The 24,669-nt window shown below is 41.9% G+C and overlaps 1 protein-coding gene across 1 annotated transcript in view; it reads left to right on the top strand.

Annotated features, from left to right (window-relative positions):
• Nucleotides 1-24,669, top strand: part of GALNT17 (polypeptide N-acetylgalactosaminyltransferase 17) — a 260,211-nt gene that overhangs the window by 215,570 nt on the left and 19,972 nt on the right. Inside the window, exon 7 of the mRNA XM_063297376.1 lies at nucleotides 19,526-19,711. Within this exon, the coding sequence (XP_063153446.1) occupies nucleotides 19,526-19,711 (186 nt within the window). The remainder of the gene's footprint in view (nucleotides 1-19,525; nucleotides 19,712-24,669) is intronic.

The raw sequence follows: 24,669 nt of genomic DNA, 5'->3' as shown, positions 1-24,669 counted from the left end.
GCCAATTCTGGTGGCCCACTTTACTCAAAGACTTAAAGGAATATGTCACTGCGTGCCCTGTATGTGCGGCGATAAAGCGCAAACCGGGCAAGCCCCAGGGTTTCCTTCAACCCGTGGCCACTCCGTCTGTCCCTTGGCAAGATATCTCAATGGATTTTATCGTTGATCTACCCCCTAGTCAACGAAAAACTGTTATTTGGGTCGTCAAAGACTTTTTCTCCAAACAAGCCCACTTTATCCCATGCGCTTCTATCCCCACCGCCCAACAGCTGGCACGCCTCTTCCTCATCCACGTGTACCGCCTCCACGGTATCCCCGCCCGTTTGGTGAGTGACAGAGGCACACAATTTACGTCACAATTTTGGCGGGCATTTTTAAAACTTTTGGGTACGAAACAATCACTTTCTACTGCTTGGCATCCGGAAACGGACGGATCTACAGAGGCGGTTAATTCTACATTAGAACAATACCTCAGAGCTTTTGTTAACTACCAACAAGACAACTGGGTCGATCTACTCCCATTTGCTGAGGTCGCTTACAACAATTCCATTCATCAAACCACTGGTCAAGTTCCCTTTAAAACAGTTTTTGGACGTGAATTTGTTCCTATTCCTGAACTTCCTCATCCTCAACCACTCCCAGCCACCCTCGCTGGCTGGGCAGACTCTCTCAAAGACTCATGGTCTAATATTCTACTCGCTCTCCACCATGCCCAAGCTACCTATAAACGCCATGCTGATGCCAAGCGTTCCCCAGAACCATCCTTTGCAGTCGGGGATAAAGTCTACTTATCAACTAAATTTATCAAGTCCCCACAACCCTCTAAAAAACTTGGTCCTAAATTTGTCGGTCCTTTTCCAATTGTTGCTCAGCTCAACCCTGTTACGTTTAAACTTGATTTACCTCACAACCTTAAACGTTTACATCCTGTTTTCCATTGTAGCTTACTCAAACCCTGCCTGTCATCGGACCGTTGGCATCCGCAACCCACTCCCCCACCTCCCCTCATGATAGACAACCAGCAGCACTTCGAGGTGGCATCTATTCTCGATTCCAGACGCCAGCGCTCTACTCTACAATACCTCGTCCGCTGGAAACATTTCCCTCATCCTGAATGGGTTGCTGCTCCAGACGTGCATTCTCCTCGTCTCGTAGCTCAATTTCACTCCGCCTATCCTGACAAACCGGCTCCCTGATTTCTTTTGGGGGGGCAATATGTCATGTTCTCATTCTAATGTCTGGTTAACATTGTAACGTTTCACATGTCATTCTCTGTTCCGTATCCCTTCACCCGGGGTTTTTCCATTCTGTTGCACTCCCTTGTTTTGAGGGCTTGGAATGCATGTTTGGGTTTGCGCTCCTGTTCAAGGTTACGTTCCCAGGCGCGTCTAACGGCATTCAGCACCTGGGAGGGGGAGCGTCCTGACGGGCGACGGGGCGGGACCTGCCCACAAGCAAGGCTTTTAAGTTTGTATTTGGCGCGCTTTTGCTCATTCTCAGCTTTCTCTGTATTTGCATACTATTCCTTTAATAAATCAGTTATCTTTAAGCCCGAGCTTGTGAGACTGAGTATTTGGGTTTAGGCAATCATTACAGCTTTTCCATGTCACGTTTCAAATACAGTGACCCAAATTGGACACGATATTCATCTGTGGTCTAACCACTATACAAATTCCTCCAGTAGAAAATTGTTTTGGTAAACCCTGATTGTTTGCCACCTCTGTAACACCATAATTCCTCTGGCTGGTGATTCAACCCAGCACATAGCTCAAACTGGCTGAAACTTTGTTAAGTTGATTTAATGTCTGGCTTTTTAACCAAGCACTTGCTCAGATCAGTTCTATTTTGAGTGATTTATGTATTGGCAAGCTATCCTGAAACTAGGTTTCCCCCAAAATAAATATATTTATATTTATTATTTTAGCATCTTGGTTGCTTACTTTGTAATTTTATATTTCATGTTTCTAAATGGTTAATTTTCTTTTAAACCACCCAGAGTCCCCCTTTTCAGGGGGAGATGGGCAGCGATAGAAATTGGAATAATAAATAAATAAATATTAATTCATTCATTCATTAATAAGTATGTTCTCTGGTTAGATAACACAGTAGGAAAAATTAAAATTTCCCAATAAAACAGGAACAAAAGAGCAGGATATTCTATTGCCTTTGCCAAGAGGTCAGCTACCTTTGACATTTCCAACTCCCCCTATCAGTAGAGGTGTCTGCCAAGAGGATACCAGAAAGGTCAGGATGGTACACAATGTACATTGTGTATCAAGATGATCTTGATCAAGGTGATACACAAAAGCCTGCCTCCTTCCTTAGGGCAAGTCCTCCCTAAGTTTCTTTCTCTGGTTGTTACTCTGCTGCGGGCTCCTTTCTCACTTATCTGATCATTCCCAAGGTGGCATCTCTCCCCTGCACACACACCCATCTTCCAAAGTCACCTTAATATTCCATCACACACTGTAACACACAAAAAGGAGCAGGGCTTCAACCACATGATCGTAGCCACCACCACCATCATCTTTTTTTTTTTTTACTCAACCTGTGTTTCCCCAACCTGTTTGTGGTGCTGATAGTGATTGAAGAATGATAACATTAAGAACTGATGCTTGGTGTGACTTCTTTTCTTTCTTCCTCTTCATCCCCTTCACCTTGATTCTCCTGTCTTTGAAACTGTCAGCCTAAGGACAGGAACCATTTTTCTATTGAAAGCTGAAAGTTGCTCTGGGAATTTTGGAGATGAAAGATCAAAATGAAAAATGCTTTGAATGAGCAAACAAATAAAGGGACAGCGATCCATTCAGATGGACTGTGGGGATTAAAGTTCTTCAATTGGCATCTAGGGGAGAAAGGGGATGCAAATGATATATATATATATATATATACATTCATTCATTCATTCATTCATTCATTCATTCATTCATTCATTCTGATCTCATCATGCACATGACATGACATGGGTACTTAGACATTGTGATGCAATTCTGGAATGGCAGCATTTGTGTGATGGTGTCATCATGTATTACAATGTTGGCAGCGCTGTAGCTTGTCACAGATGCCATTGAGCTGCTCTAAGTTAAAAATGCACACCTTAAAAGTTTTACAAAACAGATAACAATAATAATTGTAGGAACAATGGGGGTATGTGGCATGCTGCTGTGAGAATGCATCTTACATTCTGGAGCTTAGAATTCTTTGGCTGCATGCACATAATACATTTAACCTGGACACTGAAACTGTTTTCTGGGGTCACATAATATTCTGTATTGAACCATAAACTAACCCCAAAAGTTGGGATTGCACTAAGCCACCAAAACCAACCACAAACAAAACCTAACCAAAAACTAGGCAAGTATAAATTCACCAGCTAGATCTTTAATTAACTGGATTATTTGACTTTGAGCATACTGCCTTTTTGTATCTGCCCCTCTCTTAAACTCACACGTATCATTGCTCTCCTGTCTAGCAGGGACTAACCACACATTAAAATCTCAAGCATGGGATTCAAGAGGATCAAGGAAAAATATCTGTCGTGCGTTCGGGGCTCATGTGATTTTTGCAGGTGCACATTAGCTGCGTTAAGGACCAGATAAAGCAAACATGTATTTTGCATTTTGCCAGATAAAAGAGTTTAATGGCTGCTGTGAGCGATGCTGTGCATGATATACATCACTGGCTTCATTCCTTGACACACTCTGTTAGTGATGCTCTGGGGGCATTTGAACAGCTGCTTGCTTTGTCAGGAAATCAGTTTTTGTGCACACACAGACACACACCACACATCTAGGTTTATTGCTTAGGAAGACACGCACAGACATTCTGCTTGGAAAAAAAATGGTATAATTAAAACACTTGATCATCACGTCCAACTTTCATCCAACCTTCTTGATGAAACTCTCAGTAAATACACTGCACTTCCCAAGCTTGGGAGGAAAAGTGTTAGTCTTGTACAACGCAGCTTAAAAAGAGCAACCGAAAGAAAGGATTCTGTATAATGAGCTGAAAGAAAATAAAGCTGAGATCTCCAGCCCAATATCCTACCCTTTATTTTGTCCAAATAATGAAAAATAATTCTGCTTCCTTTTCTTGCCTCAGAGCTGGCTATTTCCTGTTGTGGTATTCACCTCTAACTAAAGTTGCAAACAGGCACATCCATGATGTGTGTGTGTGTGTGTGAACAAAGTCAACTGTTAAACACACAGTTGAAGTGCCACTCCACTTTTACATGTGTTGCAACTCATGTAAAAATAGGGTGAGGTGTCAGCTGCACAGTTATGGCCACAATCTTGTCCTTTTTGACTACAGGCAGTCCTCGTTTAGCAACTGCTTTGTTTAGTGACCAATTACAGTTATGATGGTGATGAAGAAGTAACTTTGTGGCCAGTCCTTACATTTATGATCTTCACAGGTCTGTAAAGCAAAGGAAAGCTGAAGTAAGATCATAAGCACAGTCACAGTTTCACTTAGTGACAGATTTACTTAATGACCAAGTTGCTGTTCCCAATTATGGTCACTAAATGAGGACTACCTGTACTTCCTGCAGATGCCACTGGTTATAAATGTCCATGAAATCTGGTCAGCTTCCTCCTGCAAAATTTTCCACCTGAATTGCTTTTCTTCCTTAGTTTTGTCACTGAAAAGTAAAGTATTATGCTCTATATCATAGATGGGTACCATTCTTTCTTTCCCCCCATCTCCTTCTGAACTATGATCACAACAGGATACTTGATATTTGTATATGTGTTAAACTTGATTATCTAGAGGACCATTATATGATTCTGAATCAGTTGTAATCTCTTTTACATTTTTATTCTCCTCTGACTCAAATGCAGGGCTGTAATGGCAGTCTGAGGTTCCTTCTGAAATATTTCAAGTTCTCCCTGAAGATTCAGGGTTGTCTCTAAGTTCACTAAACTATTATAACAACAAAAAACAAATATAATGGGGTTGGTGGCATTGCTTTTTCCCTCCTCTCCTTCCTTTCCTTCTTTCCTTCCTTCCTTCCTTCCTTCCTCTTGTGATGGTTTCATGTTTTTCTCTTTGTTCTGTTTTATTAATGACTATTTTCTCTCCTTCCTTCCTTCTTTTTCCTAAACTATCCCATTCTTTCCCCTTTTTACTGGGGTAACTGAGCTTCACCTTCTATAACTGAAATGCAGAGGAAAGCTTTAAAAACCCTTTTAAAAGCTTTTACAGGACTCAGATAATATTTGGGGCATACACTGATGCTATTACAGTCAGGGGCAGAATTTTCTTCCTTTTAATTTTTTTTTCTCTTCTTCCTCATCCTTCTCCCTCTCCCTTGTGCTTGTATTTCATTTCTTTAAGCAGATGAATTATCAATCTGAGACTTAATGCATCACTTTTATCACTCCTTAGTTTGGTTCACCCGTAACCCAGCCAACCACAATCCCACTCAAGTCTCCTTCCTTGTGATGCTGGCAGCATATAAGCTTAGCAACTGGGTTAGAAGTCTTCATTCAGAGTCTTGCCAGTTTTCTTGAGGAAGTGCCTAGTATCTCAAGAGCCTCTGTAGCAGCAGAGCACAGGTAAAGCTTTACAACATCACCAGCCCTTCCATATTGTTCAAGCAGGCTGTAGTGGTTGTGGACATAATGGGAAGGAAGCACAAGAAAATCAGTGTGCTCAAAATACATGCAAAATATTCACCTCCCATTCTCACTGGTTCTTTACTATTGGATCTTTGGCTAATGTAGAAGTCTTTGTAGCAATATTCTACCTTCTTTCCTTGAGGTAGGATGTAAAGCCAATCTCCAGCTTGCTCACTTGCAGAAAAGAAGCAGTAAGCACAAATTTGAGTGAGAGATTTAAGGATATACAAATAAATAAGTTGACTCTGATGTTCCCTTTACTTACAAGTACAGTGTTTAGGCACAGGAGTGGCTAAACGATGCATCGGCATTCATCCCTGACTTACGTGATTGCGATTGAAGGCCTCAAGGGATTCCAGAGAAGTCTCACTTATATCTTATTTTTAACATCTGGACATCTAAAATGTTGTGAGTAGAGTAGGCATTCCAAGAAAAACTCCTAGCTCTGAGGACCATTGCATGAATGCTGCTGAGAAGAAAAAAATGCAGTTGGAAGATGCTAAGTATCCTCATTATTATCACAGTTTGGAATGGGAACATTTGAGAAAACACAGAAAGCTTTCCTTCACCAAAGAAAGGCCTGAAAGATGAGACCAACGTCTACTAGAGTAGGACTGTAGCCAACACAACTACAAAACGTCATGGAGGATGACTTTGCAGAGGGTGTGAAAGAGCAGCCCGCTGGAGCAGTGGGGAAAGGGGTCATTTGGAAGAGGCTTAATAGCCGTTGAGTCAGGTGGGTTGGTGGAAGGTCAGCATGGCCAAACGGGGGTTATCTGTGGGTTCAGAGACTTGAGGCTGTGAAAATTACATTAGGGAGCATTTCCTGCTTTGGCCTTCATTAAGGGCAGATGATTGCACACTATAGGATCTCACTGAGGCCCATTCAGAAGCCCAGAAACCTGCACAATGGTGGGGAAAAAAAGCATGACATAGTGAATGGACCTGATTAGCAGAACTAGAAGGAATTCTTAAGCTGGATCTGCTATCTTGCAATATAAGGAAAACTGAAATAATTCAGCACTATCAAAACAATTGGTTCTGTTCCTGCCGCCCAGATCATTCTGCTTGTCCGAACCACCCCTGATCATATCTTGCTCACCATTCCCATTTCTTCTCTCTTTTCTTCCACTTCTCAGGTTTACCTACCACATTCAGTCTTCTTTTGTCAAAGCAGCTGGGCTGGCTCATGGATTGATGCAGCACTTCCTTTCAAAGCAGGGTGCAAACATGGGATCTATAGAAAATTAGATTGGCTTTCAGGAGCCTGGATTTGAACCTCCTTGTCTTTACACTCTGCTAATTGCAAGCAGAAATTGAAGTGCAATCTGCATGCAGATATAACGTGGGGGGGATGTAATTCCAACCCTCTAATTGAATCCTTACTTGCTACAAGCATTTCCATTCTCCTGAAAATTGAAGGTCTGTTTCCATCACTTCTGAAAGCCCTCTGGCTAGATATTTGGAGCCTCAGTTGGATTTACAGTGGCCATGTGTTCTATTTCATGTAAAGGACTCCACTATTTAAAGTAACCTCCACTATTTAATAGTAACCACTATTCAAGCATCTTTTTTTTACCATTCTCATTCAATTTGATGGAAAGAGAATAGCTTTGCAATTTTTTCCCCCCCCAAAAGAAAAGAGAATGCTGGTGAAATTCTCATCAGCAGAGTATTCATGGTGTGATGCACTTATTTAGTTACAAAATGGTTAGGGGGTATATAGGTGAATGGTATGTCTTTCATTTTACAAGCATTTCTCCAGTGGTTTCCATCCCTCTGGCTTTCTACACTTCAAGGAAAATCATCAGGAGGGACGGTATCTTGTTGAATTTCTGCACAAAAAGAATTTTGGGCAGCCAGTCACCTTCAATAATATATGTTGTAAGACACCATTATGAGAAATAGGAAAGAAATTGTCAAGCATCCAAAGAACAAAGCAAAGAAAGAGAAGTTGCTCTGGCAGGGGGAGCAACTTTAGAGAAATTGCAAGTTACAGGTAGTCCTCACTTAACAACCATATGTTTAGTGATGGTTCAGATTTATGATGGTGCTGAAAAAAATGACTTGCAACCAGTCCTCACACTTACAGCCACTGCAGCATCCCCCACAGTCACATGATCACAATTTGGGGGCTTAGCAACTGGTTCGCATTTATGATCGTCGCAGGTCCCACGGTCCCATGATCGCCATTTTCAACCTTCCCGCCCGGCTTCTGGCAAGCAAAATCAATGGGGAACCACATGATTTGCTTAACACCATGTGGTTCACTTAATGCCTTCAGCAATTCACTTAACTGCTGCAAAAAAGGTCATAAAATCGGGTCAGCTTTGCTTAATTGCTTCACTTAGCAACCAAAATTCCAGTCCCAATTGTGGTCATTAAATGAGGACTGCCTATAGATATTGGCACACAAGGGTTGGAAACATAAGGTAAGACTCCTTCTGATCAAGTTGGATTCCTGATTATTTCATGGACACATCTGTGTAGTTTTCTTGGCAAAGTTGTGGAAGAGGTTTTCTACTGCCTTCTTCAGGGATCCTTTTCAACTTCAAGTCTAGCCTAGAGCCTTGATATAGCCTGGTATAATTTGCTTTTTGAAAGCATACTCTATTCAGGAATACAATCTTTTTTTAAGACTTGGATTAAATATCTGTAATTCCTAGCATGCAGGGCAATCTCCAAACTTTCTGTTTTTCTTGTAGACCACAATGATTTGGCTGTTTTTAAGGTGACCCAGCACCTTTCTCAAAGTTAATTTTCTGAACTGTCATGGTATTCCAGCCAGGGTCAAAATATTAATTTCTGGAACTGGAATGGCCAGATCAATGAGGTCTAGAGGAAAATGGAATGTTCCAGAGATTCCCAGAGCTCTGCAGAACATTCTGTGGAACAGCAGGTTTTGCACATACCTGCTTATGATCATTTATTGTAGCTGTTATCGAGTGCCCACTTGAAAAAGTGGGAGGTGATAGACCATAGGAAGGAGAAGGACCCCTACAAAAATTGAAAAAAAATGCTTTAATTGATTTTAAATGAATTAAATCAATGAACAACTTAAATAACTGCTTCTGCAGTATTTAATGATTTCTCTGTTCTTGACTGTTATAATTCAGTTTGGTGGGAATGTTTGGAAGCATCCTGAGGGCCCAAGATAAGGTTTTGAGGATTATGAAAAGCTGTTTACACTAAGAGTGGTTGAAAGATAAAGAACTATCAAAAGATGGAGCAGTAGCTTTTGTATTAGAGATGTGTCAAAATTCTTGAACACATTTTCTTTTAATATCCTCACTTCGTGAGAAAGAGAAGAAAATTCTATTTTTTTTTCCCAGAGAAGAAAACACTGGTGAAAATCAAATGCCACAAGGGTGATGTTGTTGCAATGTACTTAGTTACAAGGCAGCATAAATGTCTTGTCTTTCTTTGCACAGTTTTAAGCAATGAAAACCAGGGGTTGTGAACAGCCAGCCAGCCTGGTGTAGTGCTGAAGGTGCTAGACTAGGAGTGGGGAGAACCAAGTTCTAGTTTGCACTCAGTCATAAAAGCTCCTTGGCTGACCTTTGGCCAGTCACTCTTTCTCAGCCTAACCTACCTGACAAGGATGCTGTTTTGAGAGAGGATAATTGAAGGAGGGAGCACTGTAAACACTATTTTGAGTTCCTGTACAAAAGGCAGGAATGGCAATCTTCTAGAACAGATAAAGATAGAATGTCTAAAATAGAACGGCTAGAGGAACTAGATATGTTTACCTTAACAAAGAGAAGACTGAGGGGAGACATGATAGCAGTCTTCCAATACTTGAAGGGCTGCCACAGGGAAGAAGGCATCCTTCTATTCCCCATAGCACCTAAGGGTAGGACAAGAAGCCATGGGTGGAAGCTGATCAGAGGGAGATCCACCCTGGAAATAAGGAGGAATTTCCTGGCAGTATTAAGCAGTGGGACAGCTTGCCTCCCGGAGTTGAGGGTGCTCCATCGCTGGAGGTTTTCAAGAAGGGATTGGACAACCATTTGTCCAAGATGGTATGAGGATTCCTGCCTTGGCAGGGGGTTGGACTAGGAGACCTCCAAGGTCCCTTCCAACCCTATAATTCTGTGATTCTCTCCAACAGCCTTCACCATTCCATTCCATGATGGAATCCTTCTTGTGGGGTTTCTTTAATTTAGGAAGAGCAGACAACCAAGGAGGCACCAGGAGACTCACAGATGCACACCTTTGTGGCCCCACAAAACAACGAAGCAAGGGATGTGTTTCAAGATCCCCTTGGTCTGTATGTCAGTCAATTTCCATCCTTTGGAATGACCCCCATTCAGCATATCCGAGTAAGGCTGTTTCATTCCAAACTCGAAAGAACTTTTTGTTTGTTTGTTTATCATTCCGTGGACATTGGTAGTGCTAATCAGTCCATCAAGACAAGTAGTCACCTCCACATATTCCTGTCTTCTTGTGTATCAGAATCCATTCCTGCCCGTGATGTGCAAATCAGTTAACAATAGGCCAGACAAATATGGCTGATCTGTTCCAAGATTACCCCATCAAACTAGGGATAGAAAGTAATTGAAATGCCTGTCTTTCTCAGATACAATTTCAGTTTGTTTACTCCAGCCGGCTGTGATTCAACAGTTGCTGTGATAGCAGTGGTCTTTGTAAAGCCTCATGCCTTCAACAGACATTCTTTTGGACTTTTCTCTTTATTTTGCTCACACTTAATGGAAATAATGAGTAGGGGAAAAGTGCTTTTGCATAATGCAGCAATGGAATAAGTGAGGAGAAATGTGAGACATCTATCTCACCCTCTCCAAGAGCCATCTGGTATAATTAGCAAGCCACAGTGAATATGCTAAAAAATATTTTGACAGGTTGGTTTTTAGAAAATTTGCTGTAATACATAAACATATATACATTCCTGTTTTATTTCTATTTTAAAAACCCTGTACCACCTCAAAGTACTGGTGAGAAGAAACACTAGATAAATGACAGCAGTTTAGACATTCAGCCCAACTAGGTGGCAGTACCTACTGTAGGTGGTCTTCGTTGATTGATTTCAGAAAGCCAAGCAGAATCAAATCAGCTTAGTGAAGGTTTTATCTTTACCTGTAGTTATAAGAAGTGCAGATGAACTTGTCCAGTTTGCATTTAATACAAACTAGTCTGCTTTGCATTTCCCTTTCAGAACACAACTGCACAAAGGTTTCATTTTTCTGAATTTGGCAATGCAAATTTTTGATCCAAAAATGTGTCTATTAGAGAAAAATGAACACAGAATGAGATTGGTCACAACATTTTTCTTTCTCAGTCACACATGGGGACACACACAGAGATATATCTTTGGGAGAAATGACTTGCCAAAATTAAAAGAAGAAACTAAAAAGTATACAGGTTTCAATCCACTTTTTTAAAAGGGGGTAAACAGAGTGGAACAAATGTGAGTGTGAATGTGACTGTCATTTTAAACATAATATGAATTAGTTAAACGGATTTCCTCATTTCTGTTATACATGTTTAATTAAAATATCCTCAAAGTTTATTTTTTCTAATTTTTAAAGAAACAAAAGCAGCAGCACATCTGAGGCACTTTTTCATGTTCAGTATGAAACATTGTTCCAGGCATTCTGCTTTCCTAAATAAGGCAAAGCAATTTTTTTTTGAAGTTCTTGTCTAAAAACTGGTTGAAATCTGTAGTTATCTAGTTTGGAATGCAAATTTATCCAGTTCATAATGCTTGTGTGTATTATGTCTTAAGCATAATTTCCCTGAAAACCCATCTGGATCAGAACGATGAGGTGCCCCAGTTCTAGTCCCGCCTTAGGCACGAAAGCCAGCTGGGTGCCCTTGGGCCAGTCCCTCTCTCAGCCCAAGAGCCAATCAGGCGTGGTATGAGAGTTCTAGTCCCGCCTTAGGCACGAAAGCCAGCTGGGTGACCTTGGGCCAGTCCCCCTCTCAGCCCAAGAGCCAATCAGGCGTGGTATGAGAGTTCTAGTCCCGCCTTAGGCACGAAAGCCAGCTGGGTGACCTTGGGCCAGTCCCCCTCTCTCAACCCAAGAGCCAATCAGGCGTGGTATGAGAGTTCTAGTCCCGCCTTAGGCACAAAAGCCAGCTGGGTGACCTTGGGCCAGTCCCTCTCTCTCAGCCCAGCTCACCTCACAGGGTTGTTGTGGGGAAAAGGAGGAGGAAAGAGTAATAAGGATGTTCCCTACCTTGAGTTATTTATAAAAATAATAAAGGCAAGATAGAAAATAAATACATACATGCATACATACATACATACATACTGAACTCAGTTCTTCAAATAGCAAGCGATATATATAGCCAAAGCAGTGCCACTGAACCTTCAGTTACCAAATCTATTTAAACCTAGTGCAATATGTTGTCTGAACCCTGACTCTTGTTTCTAATTTTTGAAACGGTTGATTAAAAAGGATTGTTTTCTGAAGCTATGACTAGGAAGCTGGAAAAGGGTGCAAGTACAAATCCATTCTGTAAGTTTCTTCTGGATTTTCACTATCCGTATTTAGAAGATTCTCAGAAGTAGCTAGCAGTACCAGGAGGGACGCTTCCCTGCTAGTACATTTCAGTTCCATGGCAGCCATCTAATGGAAAGGTATCTTATATTATGTGAACTGCTGAAAGTCACATTAGATAGTGATGCGATATAAATGATATGAATGAATGAACTTCCTATTCCATCAGTGGAGAGGAAAGTCCACCACAAGAGGAAAGTAGATTGTAGCACTGCTATGTTAATCAGCTACAGAAAAGTCTGGTACTCTGGTAATCTGATTTTAATCTAGATTTCTGCATAGCATTGGATGAGCCCATCTAACAGTAGCATCATCTAGCCCATATTTTACTATTTTATTAAGAAGAATATCATAAGACACAATTGCTGAATCATCACACCTAAAGGGTGCTTGGTAATGATTTGACTTCAGTGTGGAAGGGAGTACCACAAGAGTCTGTCCTGAGCCCTTTGCTGTTCAACATTTTTATCAATGACTTGGATGAGGAATGCTGATCAAGCCTGCAGATGACACAAAGCTGGTGGTTAATACTTTAAAAGAGAGAGAAAAGATTCAGAAAGATCTAGGTAGACTTGAACAGTGGGCTGAACTGAATAGTATGAAATGCAACAGGAGAAATGTAAAGCTCTGCCTTTGGGTAGGAAAAATGAAAATTACAGGATGGGAGAGACCTGGCTTGTCGGGAGTTCTTGTGTAAAGGATCTAGATGTTCTTGTCAAGTACAACTTAAACATGAGCCAGCAGTGTGAAGCAGCTGCTAAAAGGGTAAATGTTATCCTGGGTTGCATTAATAGGAACACAGAGTCCAGATCACAGGAAGGAATCCTGGTCAGATTCCACTTAGAATACTATGTCTGGTGCTAGTCACTACAGTTCAAAAAGAAAAGTGACAAAATGGAAGGAGTTCAGAGTAGGACAACCAGCTCTGAGTCACTTGCTGAGAAGGGTGGCTATAGAAATCAAACAGATAGATGATAGATGATAGATGATAGATAGATAGATAGATAGATAGATAGATAGATAGATAGATAGATAGATAGATAGATAGATACAAGCCAAGATGCTAAGGGGTCTGAAAACCAGACCCCATGAGGAACAAACAGTTAAAGGATCTAAATATGTTTAGCTTAGAGAAAAGGTGTCTGAAGGGAGATATGACTGCATTCTTCAAACGTCTGAAGCTTGTCACTAGAAGAGGGAGTAGACATTCTCTAGAGGGCCAGGGGGCAGAACCAGAATTAATAGGTTAAAAGTAGAAGAAGCGTGTTCAGGCTCAGGATGAAATTGACTGCCAAATAAAGTGGTGCATTCTCTTTCTTTAGAGGTCTTCAACAGAGACCAGGTAGTCTTCTGTTAGACTTGCTCTAGTGGATCCTTCTTGGAGCAGGGGCTTGGAATACATGATCTCTAAGGTCCCTTTCAACTATATGATCCATTCCCTTGGGATTTATCTGAATTTAAGAAAGCAGTGTGAGTAGCCAGAGCTGAGTAATAGAAAGAGATTTAGAAGGTGTTTAAGGGCCATTGAGTTCAATCTTTTGCTCAAGGAGGAAAACTAAATCAAAGCATCCAATACAGATAAGTGCCTAGTGTCAACCTGAACATGTCCAGTGAAAAGAGAGCCCACCACTTTGCTGCATAATTGGTTGCAATGTTGAATTGTATTTACTGTTAGGAAATGGTTTTGGTTTTAATTTCCAGTGGGAATCTGCCTTCCTGCAAAACTCATTAGTCTGTGTCCTACTTTCTCAAATAATAATGAGCAGATATTGACTTTTATGAGCCATCCTTTCTGGTATCTGAAAAACACTACTGCATCTCCCTTGTGTCTTGTCTTCTCAAGGCTAAATGTTCCCACTTCATGGGAGTGTTTCACTTCACATGGCTGCATTTAGACCTATCAGATCTGGGCTACTAAGATTGGAGTGAGTTGTGGTAGCCTTAATTTCATTTCTAGTCTCCTGGTCCTCTTTGTTGCCTTTTGCTGAACCTGCTGTAGCTTCTCTGCATCCTTTTTTAAAATATCATGGCCAGAACTGGACCAGAATCAGATAGACCCATTACTTCCTGTGAGCTGAAAACTATACTGCTGATCCAGCCAAACATTCCATTTGCCTCCTTGGCAGCCACAGGCTTTCGCACAGGCATCATCAGCTACTAGCCCATGACCTTTTTCACAAACACATTTACCACCCCATCTGATGTCTGTGTATTTCACTTTTCTTCTCTAAGTGAAGAACTTTGCACTTGGCTTCTGTAAAATTTCCTTCTGTTCCTTCCTGCTTATTACTGAAATCTATCTGGGTCATTTTGAATGTTATTTCTGTCTTGGGTGGTGTGAGCAGATCTGTTAAGTATTTTCTCCACCTCTGGCATATCCATTTTCCTGATCATTCTGGTGGGGTTATCCATTATCTCTCACACTCCTCTTTTTCTCTCTCTTTCTGCATCCTCCTTCTCCGTCTTCTCTCCTTCATTCTCTTTTTTCCCTTGCTGATGCTGCCAAGCAGGAGAGATTGCTATTCCAGGAGGTCTCAATTGATTATTTGCAGAAGGCTTTTGAAATTAGGCCAACAGTTATAGACCCTCCTGGCAGCTAATATCTGTATGAAAGATTTGGGGAGAACTTCAGAGTTTATGCTTCATGCAAGAAATTGTCTTTTTTTAGCATGCAAGAAGATGAGATCGTCACTTAAGGAGATACAAAAACAGTCTCTCTTTTCTGTACTTATTCCTCATGATCTCTACATGTTTCTTCCATTTAGGGTGCTAAAAAACTAACTAACTAACAACAAAAGGCTTCCAAGGCTTTTGTTGCTATTCTTGGGATTTTCTAGGGAAAAATGTGGTTGGTGCAGCAGGGTGGGGACGGGGAATAGAACTTCTGTTTTTTTCAAGGACAGACCATTTTGTTATAGTCCTAGTGATAAAAAGGAGAGTAGAATGTAGATGTCAGCCTTGAACACTGGGGCTAGAGTAACCTGCCCTAATGAATTAAATCTATATCCAGCTTTATCCAGTGCAAATTATCCACTGTGCAAATGGCCATAGGCTAGAAAGATGGGAGTTACAATTCACTGTTATTGTAAGGGTAGAATTTTTAATAGTTGAGGATGGACTTGTTTCTCAAGGTCTTACTTTCCTGGAGATCAGTATCTAGACTTACTATGCTCCTGCAGTTTGATTGGGGTGGAAAATCCCCAAATTTTCTTTTTGACTATTTTCATTTTTTTTTCCCTTTTGGCAATTTTATATTCAAAGGAAGACACAATTTTGGTGAAATCCCCTGTATGAGCAATGCCATTTTTGCCTTTACCTTGATCAGGAGATGGCTTGAAGCCATGGGTATATGTATACAGGTTTTCATTGTTCAATAACTACTCCAGTGGTCTTGTGATGGACTTCTCAGAATCCTCAGGGAAGAGGATGCTGATTTGCAAAATATTACAAGTTCAGAACATCCGTCCATTACTCTTTTATCAGGAAGACAGTCAGCCACCTCCCCCTTGTGTCAATAAGCAGTTAGCAAGAAGATCAAGGAAGTGAAGGTAGCCAGTTGCCAATGGTTCTGTAACCTAACCCTTCTTCCTTTTCAGTATATCTTGCCGATAAGAACCTATGAGAGTCTATCTTACTTGGCTGTGAGCAGATGCTAGCGGCTTGACAGGTCTGCATTGCTCCTGGCTTCCATGAAATCTTAGGGAAGTTATGGTGATGGGACCATTTCAGATCTAGATATGGGGAGCAGGAACTGCTAGCAAAGCTGGAGGGGGATTAAGATTCTTATGCCACTAGGTCAGAACCCTTGTAAAAATGATATTCAATTCAATATCCTTTGAATTGAATTTTACTCCTGATAACTACAGGGACAGGACCATGCAGGGCTTTTGGCAATGTTCTAAGGGGTTTGCTATTGTTCTTGCCTTCTTCTGGGATATAATTCAACTTCCCAATTTATCTTAACCCTGCAATCCTGGGATTTCCTTTTCCCACCCAAGTATTAATCCAGGCTTAATCCTTCTGAAGTTTTATTTCTGAGATCAGCCACAGTCATCTGGGTGCTGCCACTTGTTATAACCAGAGCCCTTGGACACCTGTCAGCCCTTTGAGTTAGTCCAGACAGGAAGCACAAGCCATGAGTACCAGCACTACTTTTATTGTAAGGTTACAGTAATGGAATTTTGCAAGTCTGAAACTACAAATCTCCCACTTTTTTGTACATTCTAGAAAACTAGGGAGGGACCCTTCTGAGACACTTCCCACACCCCTCTTACTTCTGTGGGCTGCGATATCTTTTGCATGATGGTTATCTAGTCTGCAGCTCTTCCTCCGATTTCCCAAGGTCATTCCCACACACCATTCCATCACCTCACAAGCACACAAGAAGCTCAGAAACATCACCTAAAGGCCCCTGAAAATGAGTTACACATCTTGAAGTCTGCAATTGGAGGAAAAATGGCTGAAATCTGAAGACCAGTTTTGGTTGAATATTTGTTTGGCCTGGTGTTTCAGGTACTGTTCTTTTCTTGAACAGGGAAGTTTTAGCTATTCTTCCCTGTTCATGGCTATCAAATAGGAACACCCTGAAAATCAGGTAGAAGAACAGAAGCCTATTTTTCAGGGGAAGAAAACAGAAGGGGGGAAGCAAGTTGGAGGATGCATTTTGGCACACTGCACCATCACTTCTATAGCAACCGTGTGAACAAGTCAACTGTGTTGGACACTCAGTTCTTCTCCTCCCCCGCCCCCCTTTACAACATTCATGTTGTCTGCCCCAGTTGCTTTTGCATTTGATTTCATGCACATTTGAGGCCATGTAATTGTCAGACAAACTTGGCTGTATTTATTCTTGCTTGGTCTTATCTTCCCCCAACACACCTTGAGGCTGAGTCCTGCAGAATCCAAAAGGTGAGTCCTTTGTTCCTGCTTTGTAGTTAAGGAACAGCAGCAATTTATTTCCCAGGAAGGAGCAGGATGAAACACGGGCCTTGGATGCAGACTGTAATCACTCAGGGGGCAGGTCCCACCCACCCCCCGCCTCAAGACACACAGCTTCCAAATGCAGCACCATGCATCTTCAGCACCACTTCAGCAAAGTTAAGTTCAGCTGCTTTCCTGTCTGCCCCATCCACCTTCTGCTGGAGCCTTTTCTAAGATGAGAAGTTGCCAGATGCAGGTCCAGCTTTGCTGCGTATTGCAGCCTAACTCTTTTTAAAAGTTAAAGAGGAGAGACAGCAATGTAAGATGCCTGATAATAAGAGAGACAGAATGAAGCGGGGGAGAGTATGTGTGGAGAAAACAACATTGGAAAGAGAAAATGGGTAGGGGAGACAAAACAGAGGGATGAAATAGCCAGTGTGAGTTTGTGTGTATATATGTGTGTGTGTGTGTGTATCTGTGTCCTCCTCAGGGTATTTTGTTCAATGCCCCCTCTGTCCTGACATCATCATCAATTGCAGTTTGTTTCCAAGGTGTTACAAACAAACCTTTCACAACAAACGTTGCATGTCACACTTACATGGAGAAAAACGATAGTGTTGCTGTGTCTTGGGGTATTCTCAGTCAGGAAAAAGATAATTCCCCCCTGTTCAGTCTAGTGGAGATTGGAAAGGTATGAATCATCCACCACTGCATTGGCGACTCAATTTGAAAAGCCAGATCAGTCCAGTTGGAATTTTCCTTTTGATTCAGACGATCCAATTCAGAATTCCAAGAATTCTCTTTGGAAAAAGTGCTTTTGCACATGCATAAGAGTCCATCAAAATGCTTAAAGGGGCATGTGGTTTTTCAGTTCAATCTGGAGTCCTCTGATTCAATTTGCCGGTGTGCTTCTGGGTGCAATTCAAGGTGCTTCATGGCTTGGGACCAAGTTACCTAAGGGACTGTCTTCTCCCAGTTGTTTCTACCTGTTCAGTTTGGTCCAGTAGGTTGGGCATGCTATGGGCCCTGTCAGCCAAGGAATGTCGGTTGGCGGGGACTAGAAGGTGTAGCTTCTCTGCCATGCACCTGCCCTCTGGAATATTCTCCCTTCAGAGATCAGGATGTCCCCAACCCTGTTGGCCTTCCATAAGGCCATGAAGACCTGGTTAGGTGCCCAGGCCTGGGACCCCAAGTGTGTTAAGGGCCCTGTTTCCTGGCTATATTAACATCCATGCATTGCTTACTTGGCGACCATATACTGTATAATTATTTCGTACTTTTAATTGCTTTGAATTATTTTAAGGGTTCTATGGTTTTTATGATTGTATGCCATCCAGAGTCACTTGCTGGGTGGCTATAGAAATTAAATAAATAAATAGAGCTTTGATTTGGGCATTCAAATCAGATCATTACATGGGCTGAATCACCTTCTAATGGAAGTTCTGAACAGAATATTGGCCCAGCTATAGCCTGATACCTCTACTGGGCTAGTCAGCAAAAAGATCAAAGTTGCTTAAAGCTGTGACATTTAGTGATTACTTCTGAAGGTCCAGAGATAAGCATCTAGGATGCCGAGGTGTTTGAAATCAATCTAAGAAAGAATGGTGGAAAGAGCTGGCTATGTTTAGGCTGAGAAGACAAGATTAAGGGATGCTATGAGAGCTGTCTTGAAACATCTGAAGGACTGTCAGCCAGAAGAAGGGGCAGATTTATTCTCCCTTGTTCATTAGTTCAGAACTAAAGGATGGACACAAGTGGGGAACAGATCTGGGGTAGCATCAAGCCAAGTTCTTAAATGGCAAGAGCTGCTCAACAGTGGGACAGATGCCATCTAAAGACAATGCACTCTCTTTATTGGGAGGATCTAATAGGGCCACACAGTGCCTGATTTGGTTTCCAGAAAGGTGCTTTGGAGCATAACACCTGTTGGCAACACCTTAAAGCAGTCGTGCCTTTTTCCATTTGTTCGTGAATCTGAAGTGCTGCACAGCCCGGGTATTTAAGCAGGAACACAGCTTGCCGTGTAGGTCCCATATTGAACAGGAGGTCTGGCTGGGTCTCAAGAGTGCCATAATTGCTTCTGTGCATTCTGATCGTCTATTACTGAGAACAATTTCTTCTCTCCCCCCACCCCTCTGGGCAAATGACTAAACAGGATTTGGGGTGTCGCAATGAAAATGTGGCACTTTGCATACTTGCATAAGAGCTCATAATTCAAGTACAGAAGGGTAGAGCTTAGGTCATGATGACACCATACATATTTGTCATTTTTGGTGCCGTCATGGCTTGCTCGGCTCATTTATATGATATGGTCCAAATTTGCCAGATGTCCTAGGGAAGAAACATGGATCTGGAAGGTACCACCTGGGAGGCTAGTGATAGATCTCAGGATGTGCATGAATATGGCGTGTTTCCAGTCACTGACTTTCTGTAGTTGTCTTTTCTCCCTTTTCTCCATCTGTCCAGGTATGGCTCTGTGGCGGCAGCATGGAAGTCCTCCCCTGCTCTCGAGTGGCCCATATTGAACGCAAGAAAAAGCCATACAACAATAACATTGGCTTCTACACTAAAAGGAATGCACTGCGGGTAGCTGAGGTGTGGATGGATGACTACAAGTCTCATGTATACATCGCATGGAACCTGCCATTGGAGGTGGGTCAGCATACGTGGGCTTCCACATCTGCCTTGTCGCCTAATGACAAATGGCCAAATGGTTAGGTTAAGTCTCTGATAGGCTTCACACAAGTGTTTTGCTTTAAATATTCCCTAAGGCTCCTCAGATAAGCTTTATTACTTTTTTTCTCAACCCTCGTTCCAATGACAACATTTTCAGAAATCAAAACAAATAAATAAATAAAAGTGCAATACTTAGCTACAAGAGGTAACTCATCCATACCCCTACGAGATTTTTTTCTATATGCAAGTAAAGAAAACTCTCTCAAACTGAACTCCAACTCCTAGGGATTTCATGGACATGTCCATGTCATTTTCTTGGAAACAGCATGGAAGTGCTTTGCAATTGCCTGTTTAATTATTTTTTACCCCTCCCAGTATACTCTTATCACCTGCTGGTCTCCCATCCAAATACTAACACAACTTCCCTGTTCAAGATCAGCCAAAGTCAGCTAGCTGCTCACACACACACACACACACACACACACAAATATATATACACATACACACACACGCACACACGCACACACACGCACACACACATACACACACGCATACACATACACACACACACACACAGTTCCCTTCTCACCCCTATGGGTGTTATGTGTCTTCCTCAACCTCGGGTCCTCTACCAGAGGCCTGGGAGTTTGAAGGTTCTGCGCAGGATCTCAGCTGTTCCTAGCACTGCACTCTTCTGGACAGAGAGCTCTGACATGGTTCCTGGGATCTGTTGGAGCCACTCTCCCAGCTGAGGAGTCACAGCCCCGAGTGCCCCTACCACCACTGGCACCACTTTGATACATGGACAAGACAAGAGAACCTGGAATGAATGAATGAATAAATGAATATAGTTTCAAAATACAGATAAAATACAAAATATAGAAAAGATTAGAGAGAAAACTAAAAAAAAAAGACAAACTAAAAAGTGCAGAAATAGGTAGAAAGAAATACAAAAAGAATGGCTTCTGACTCTTTCCAGCACATACAAATACAAACACTCAATACATAAATCTCTAACTCTAATTCAAACCCTAGTAAACATCATTTCTATAAACTATAACAACCCAATCATCAAAACTCAAACATTTTTTTTCAGATACAAGCAAAAAGTCCAAAAGCGGTTTCCTGATGGAAATAAATCCAGCTAGATGCTGACTTTTATATGCATTGCTTTCTTAATCACAGTAGACTAGAACATTGCCATTTTTCAACTTCCCAGATCATTTTTTTACTTGACCATCTAGGCTACAGAACTGGGTTTCATAATGGCCTCCCATCCAAGTGCTAACCAGGTCTAACCTTCAGCTTTTTTGAGAAGAGACATGTCTCTTCATTTAAAAAACAAAACAAAACAGAGATAATAATTTAATACTCAGGTTGATGGCTAAGTGGGGAGAGTTTTACTAGTGAGCATACATAATCAATACAGAAGTCAATTGTTTATTCAGACTTGTTAGAAATGGGATCTGGGCTTTTGAAACAGGCTTTAAAAACATTGTTTTCTTCTCTAGCATATTTGGTTTTACTGATACCGGCCTTTGTTTTCCTGCTTATCATCTCCTTTGGAGTGTTTTATTGATCTTTTAAATTGTGTTTTGAGAATTGTTGTCTTGAAAGACAAGTTCTGTGTGTTTGCTAAGCTGATAATAGAGTGTAGGTTGAATTCATAAAAAAAAAAAGACAGGAGAAAGAAGGAAGGAAGGAAGGAAGGAAGGAAGGAAGGAAGGAAGGAAGGAAGGAAGGAAGGAAGGAAGGAAGGAAGGAAAATTAAGTTGGATACAGAATCAAACCCCCAGATAACAGAAATTATAATTCCAAATGTTCAGAAACAATCACCACTCTGGCTGATATTTCTTTCCAAACTGAATAATATAAAGATTGAGAAATCCTGTTTCTGCTTGTTTAAGAGATTAATATCCTTTCTTTTTTGTCTGAAAAGTGAATACAGTGTCTTGAAAACCCATTAAAGATAGATTGTGATTGGAAGATAGAAATTATATCTGGGACTTTCAGCTAAATGCTACAGTGCAGAATACTCCTGCCCCAAATTTTAGCCAACTTTTCCCCTTCTTAAGCTCTTTCAAAAACTTTCCTTATCCCATCAAGTTTTTAATTATTTCTTTCCACAGCATTCCTCACTGTATGAGATGCCCAGTCCCTGCTGTTCACATTTTAGTCCTCCAAAGATTTAGGAGTTTTCCTTTTCCCATCAGATTGTTTTGCACTTCTGAAATACTGAGTCTTTCCATAAACATTTAGACAAATGGTGCTGTTTGGGGCTGCATATTCATTGGCATTCATTTCTGAACACTGGCAATAGAAAGAATGAAAATTCAATTTATGGGAGCATAATGCATTGGTCACACACCAATCATCTTCCGTAACATTAGTAACCACCACAACAATTAAAAATATCAACAGCAAATATTTCCATGAATACTGACTTCCACTGCCCATCATGGCTTTGGTCAATGAAGATTTTCATGTAATACTTCAGTGCTTATGTTAGATAGAGAAGATGTAGACTACTTTAACCGTCCTTGGTTATACCTTTGCCACAGCAGCATTTTACTCCAAGCATGCTGTACTCTTCTATGCAAGCTAGATTACTATCTCTAATCTAGAGCTTATCTTTCAAGCTAGCATGTGGTTGCCCAGATCACAGCAACTGGGAGGTATCTGCAGTCTTTGACATACTTCAGAAGCAAAGATTGCTTGCAAGGATAGAAAGCTGTAGAGAGATGTAGTGATGGAGTTGGAGTAAAATAGCTTTAGTTAGATTTCTCTTCTCTCTTACCACCTGCCTTCACTACTTCTTAACCTTTTTCTCTGCTTTGCATAGCCTGAAGACGAATAGCATGATGGGTATGTATAGTTGTACAGAAGTAATGATGATGATGACAGTGGTGATGACAATGGTGATGGTGATGGTGGTGGTGGTGGTGGTGATGATGATGATGATGATGATGGGCTTGGTAAAATGGCAAAAACTCATTAAAGAACAAGCTAACTAGGCTTCTTAAGGTTATGAGTTCAACATTCTGGTTGCTGCATCAAACCAGGACTCTCCAGCAGACATTTATTTATTTGTTTGTAAATTTATTCACCGCCCATCTCCCCCTCATGGGGGACTCTGGGCGGTTTACAATAAAATGCAGTTAAAACTTAAAAACATTTCAGTATAACAATACAATAAAATAAGAATATAGTAAAATCTAAGTGGCAAGAAATTTTAATCAGTCCATGAGTGTAGGACGCCCCTCAAAATCACTTAGGGCACTAGCCATCCCCAGGTATAACTATTCCCCCTCCCATTCCAAGCCTGCTGACAGAACCAGGTCTTTAATCTTTTGCGGAAGTCCAGGAGCGAGGGGGCCTGTCTCACCTCTGGGGGAAGGATGTTCCAAAGGGCGGAAGCTACAGCAGAGAAGGCACGCTTCCGAGACCCCGCTGGATGGAGTACTTTTACAGATGGGGCCCGTAACATGCCCTCCCTGCATGACCGGATGGGGCGGGTCGATGTCATAGGGAAGAGGCGGTCCCTCAGGTAGCCTGGCCCCATGCCATGTAGGGCTTTAAAGGTGATAACCAACACCTTGAATTGGACCCGGAAGCAAACTGGGACCCAGTGCAGCTCACGCAACATGGGTGTTACATGTGCAAATCTTGGAACACCCAAGATTGTCCTCGCGGCTGCATTCTGAATCAACTGAAGCTTCCGGATACTCTTCAAGGGTAGCCCCATGTACAGCACATTACAGTAGTCTATCTGGGAGATGACCAGGGCATGAGTGACTGTTTGGAGGGCCTCTCGGTCCAGGAAAGGGTATAACTGGTGCACAACATGAAGTTGAGCAAAGGCCCTCCTGGCCATGACTGCCACCTGCTCTTCAAGCAGGAGTCGTGAGTCCAAGAGGACCCCCAAGTTATGCACCGGGTCTTTCTGGGGTAGTGGAACCCCATCCAGAACTAAATATGACAAATTCCTGGCACGTGAGGTGCCATTAATCCACAGTCACTCCATCTTACCAGGGTTCAGTTGAAGCCTGTTGCTCCCCATCCAGGCCCCCACAGCCCCCAGACACTCGGAAAGGGTGGTCACGACATCACTTACCTCACCCGGGATGGAGATATACAATTGAGTATCGTCAGCATACTGATGGTACCTCATCCCATGGTGACGGATGATCTTGCCCAGCGGTTTCATGTAGATGTTAAAAAGGAGAGGGGAGAGTACTGATCCCTGTGGCACCCCACAAAGGAGGGGTCGAGGGCCGGATCTCTCCTCTCCTATCACCACTGATTGGGAACGGCCCTGGAGGAAGGAGGTGAACCAGCGCAAAACTACCCCACCCACCCCCAGCTCCCTGAGCTGACCCAAAAGGATACCATGGTCGATGGCATCGAAAGCCGCTGAGAGGTCAAGAAGAGCCAGGATGGATGCACTGCCTCCATCCCGCTCCCGCCAGAGATCATCTATAAGTGTGACCAATGCCATTTCTGTCCTATAACCAGGCCTGAAACCTGACTGAAAGGGGTCCAGATAATCCGTTTCATTAATATTGAGAAGCTTACCTTTTTATATGTCCTAAGCCTGCATTCCAGAAAAAGGTGCCTTTCAGAGACTGGACTCCAAGCCTCTACCTAAGAAACATCCCAATGTTGAGACCAAAGTGCCCATTCCTGAGTGTAGGACCAAGTTGCTTTGAACATTCCAGAGTTACTTCAAGCTCCAAAAGGATCAGAGCAGACTTTCCCACACTCAGAACAGCTGTGCTGCACTCAGAATGTGGGGTTTCAATCAAAAGAGGGTGTTGAATTCAAAATGTTTTGTGCATTGCCATTCTTAAAGATTTCAGGAAAACATTTTGCTACCATTGGTTGGAGACAATAGGGATTGATCTTGTGAACTTCTACATACAAAGCAGCTGCTT

Source organism: Candoia aspera, chromosome 1, assembly GCF_035149785.1.
Source record: "Candoia aspera isolate rCanAsp1 chromosome 1, rCanAsp1.hap2, whole genome shotgun sequence".
NCBI lineage: Eukaryota > Metazoa > Chordata > Lepidosauria > Squamata > Boidae > Candoia > Candoia aspera.
This window is presented reverse-complemented; position numbering and strand designations above follow the sequence as displayed.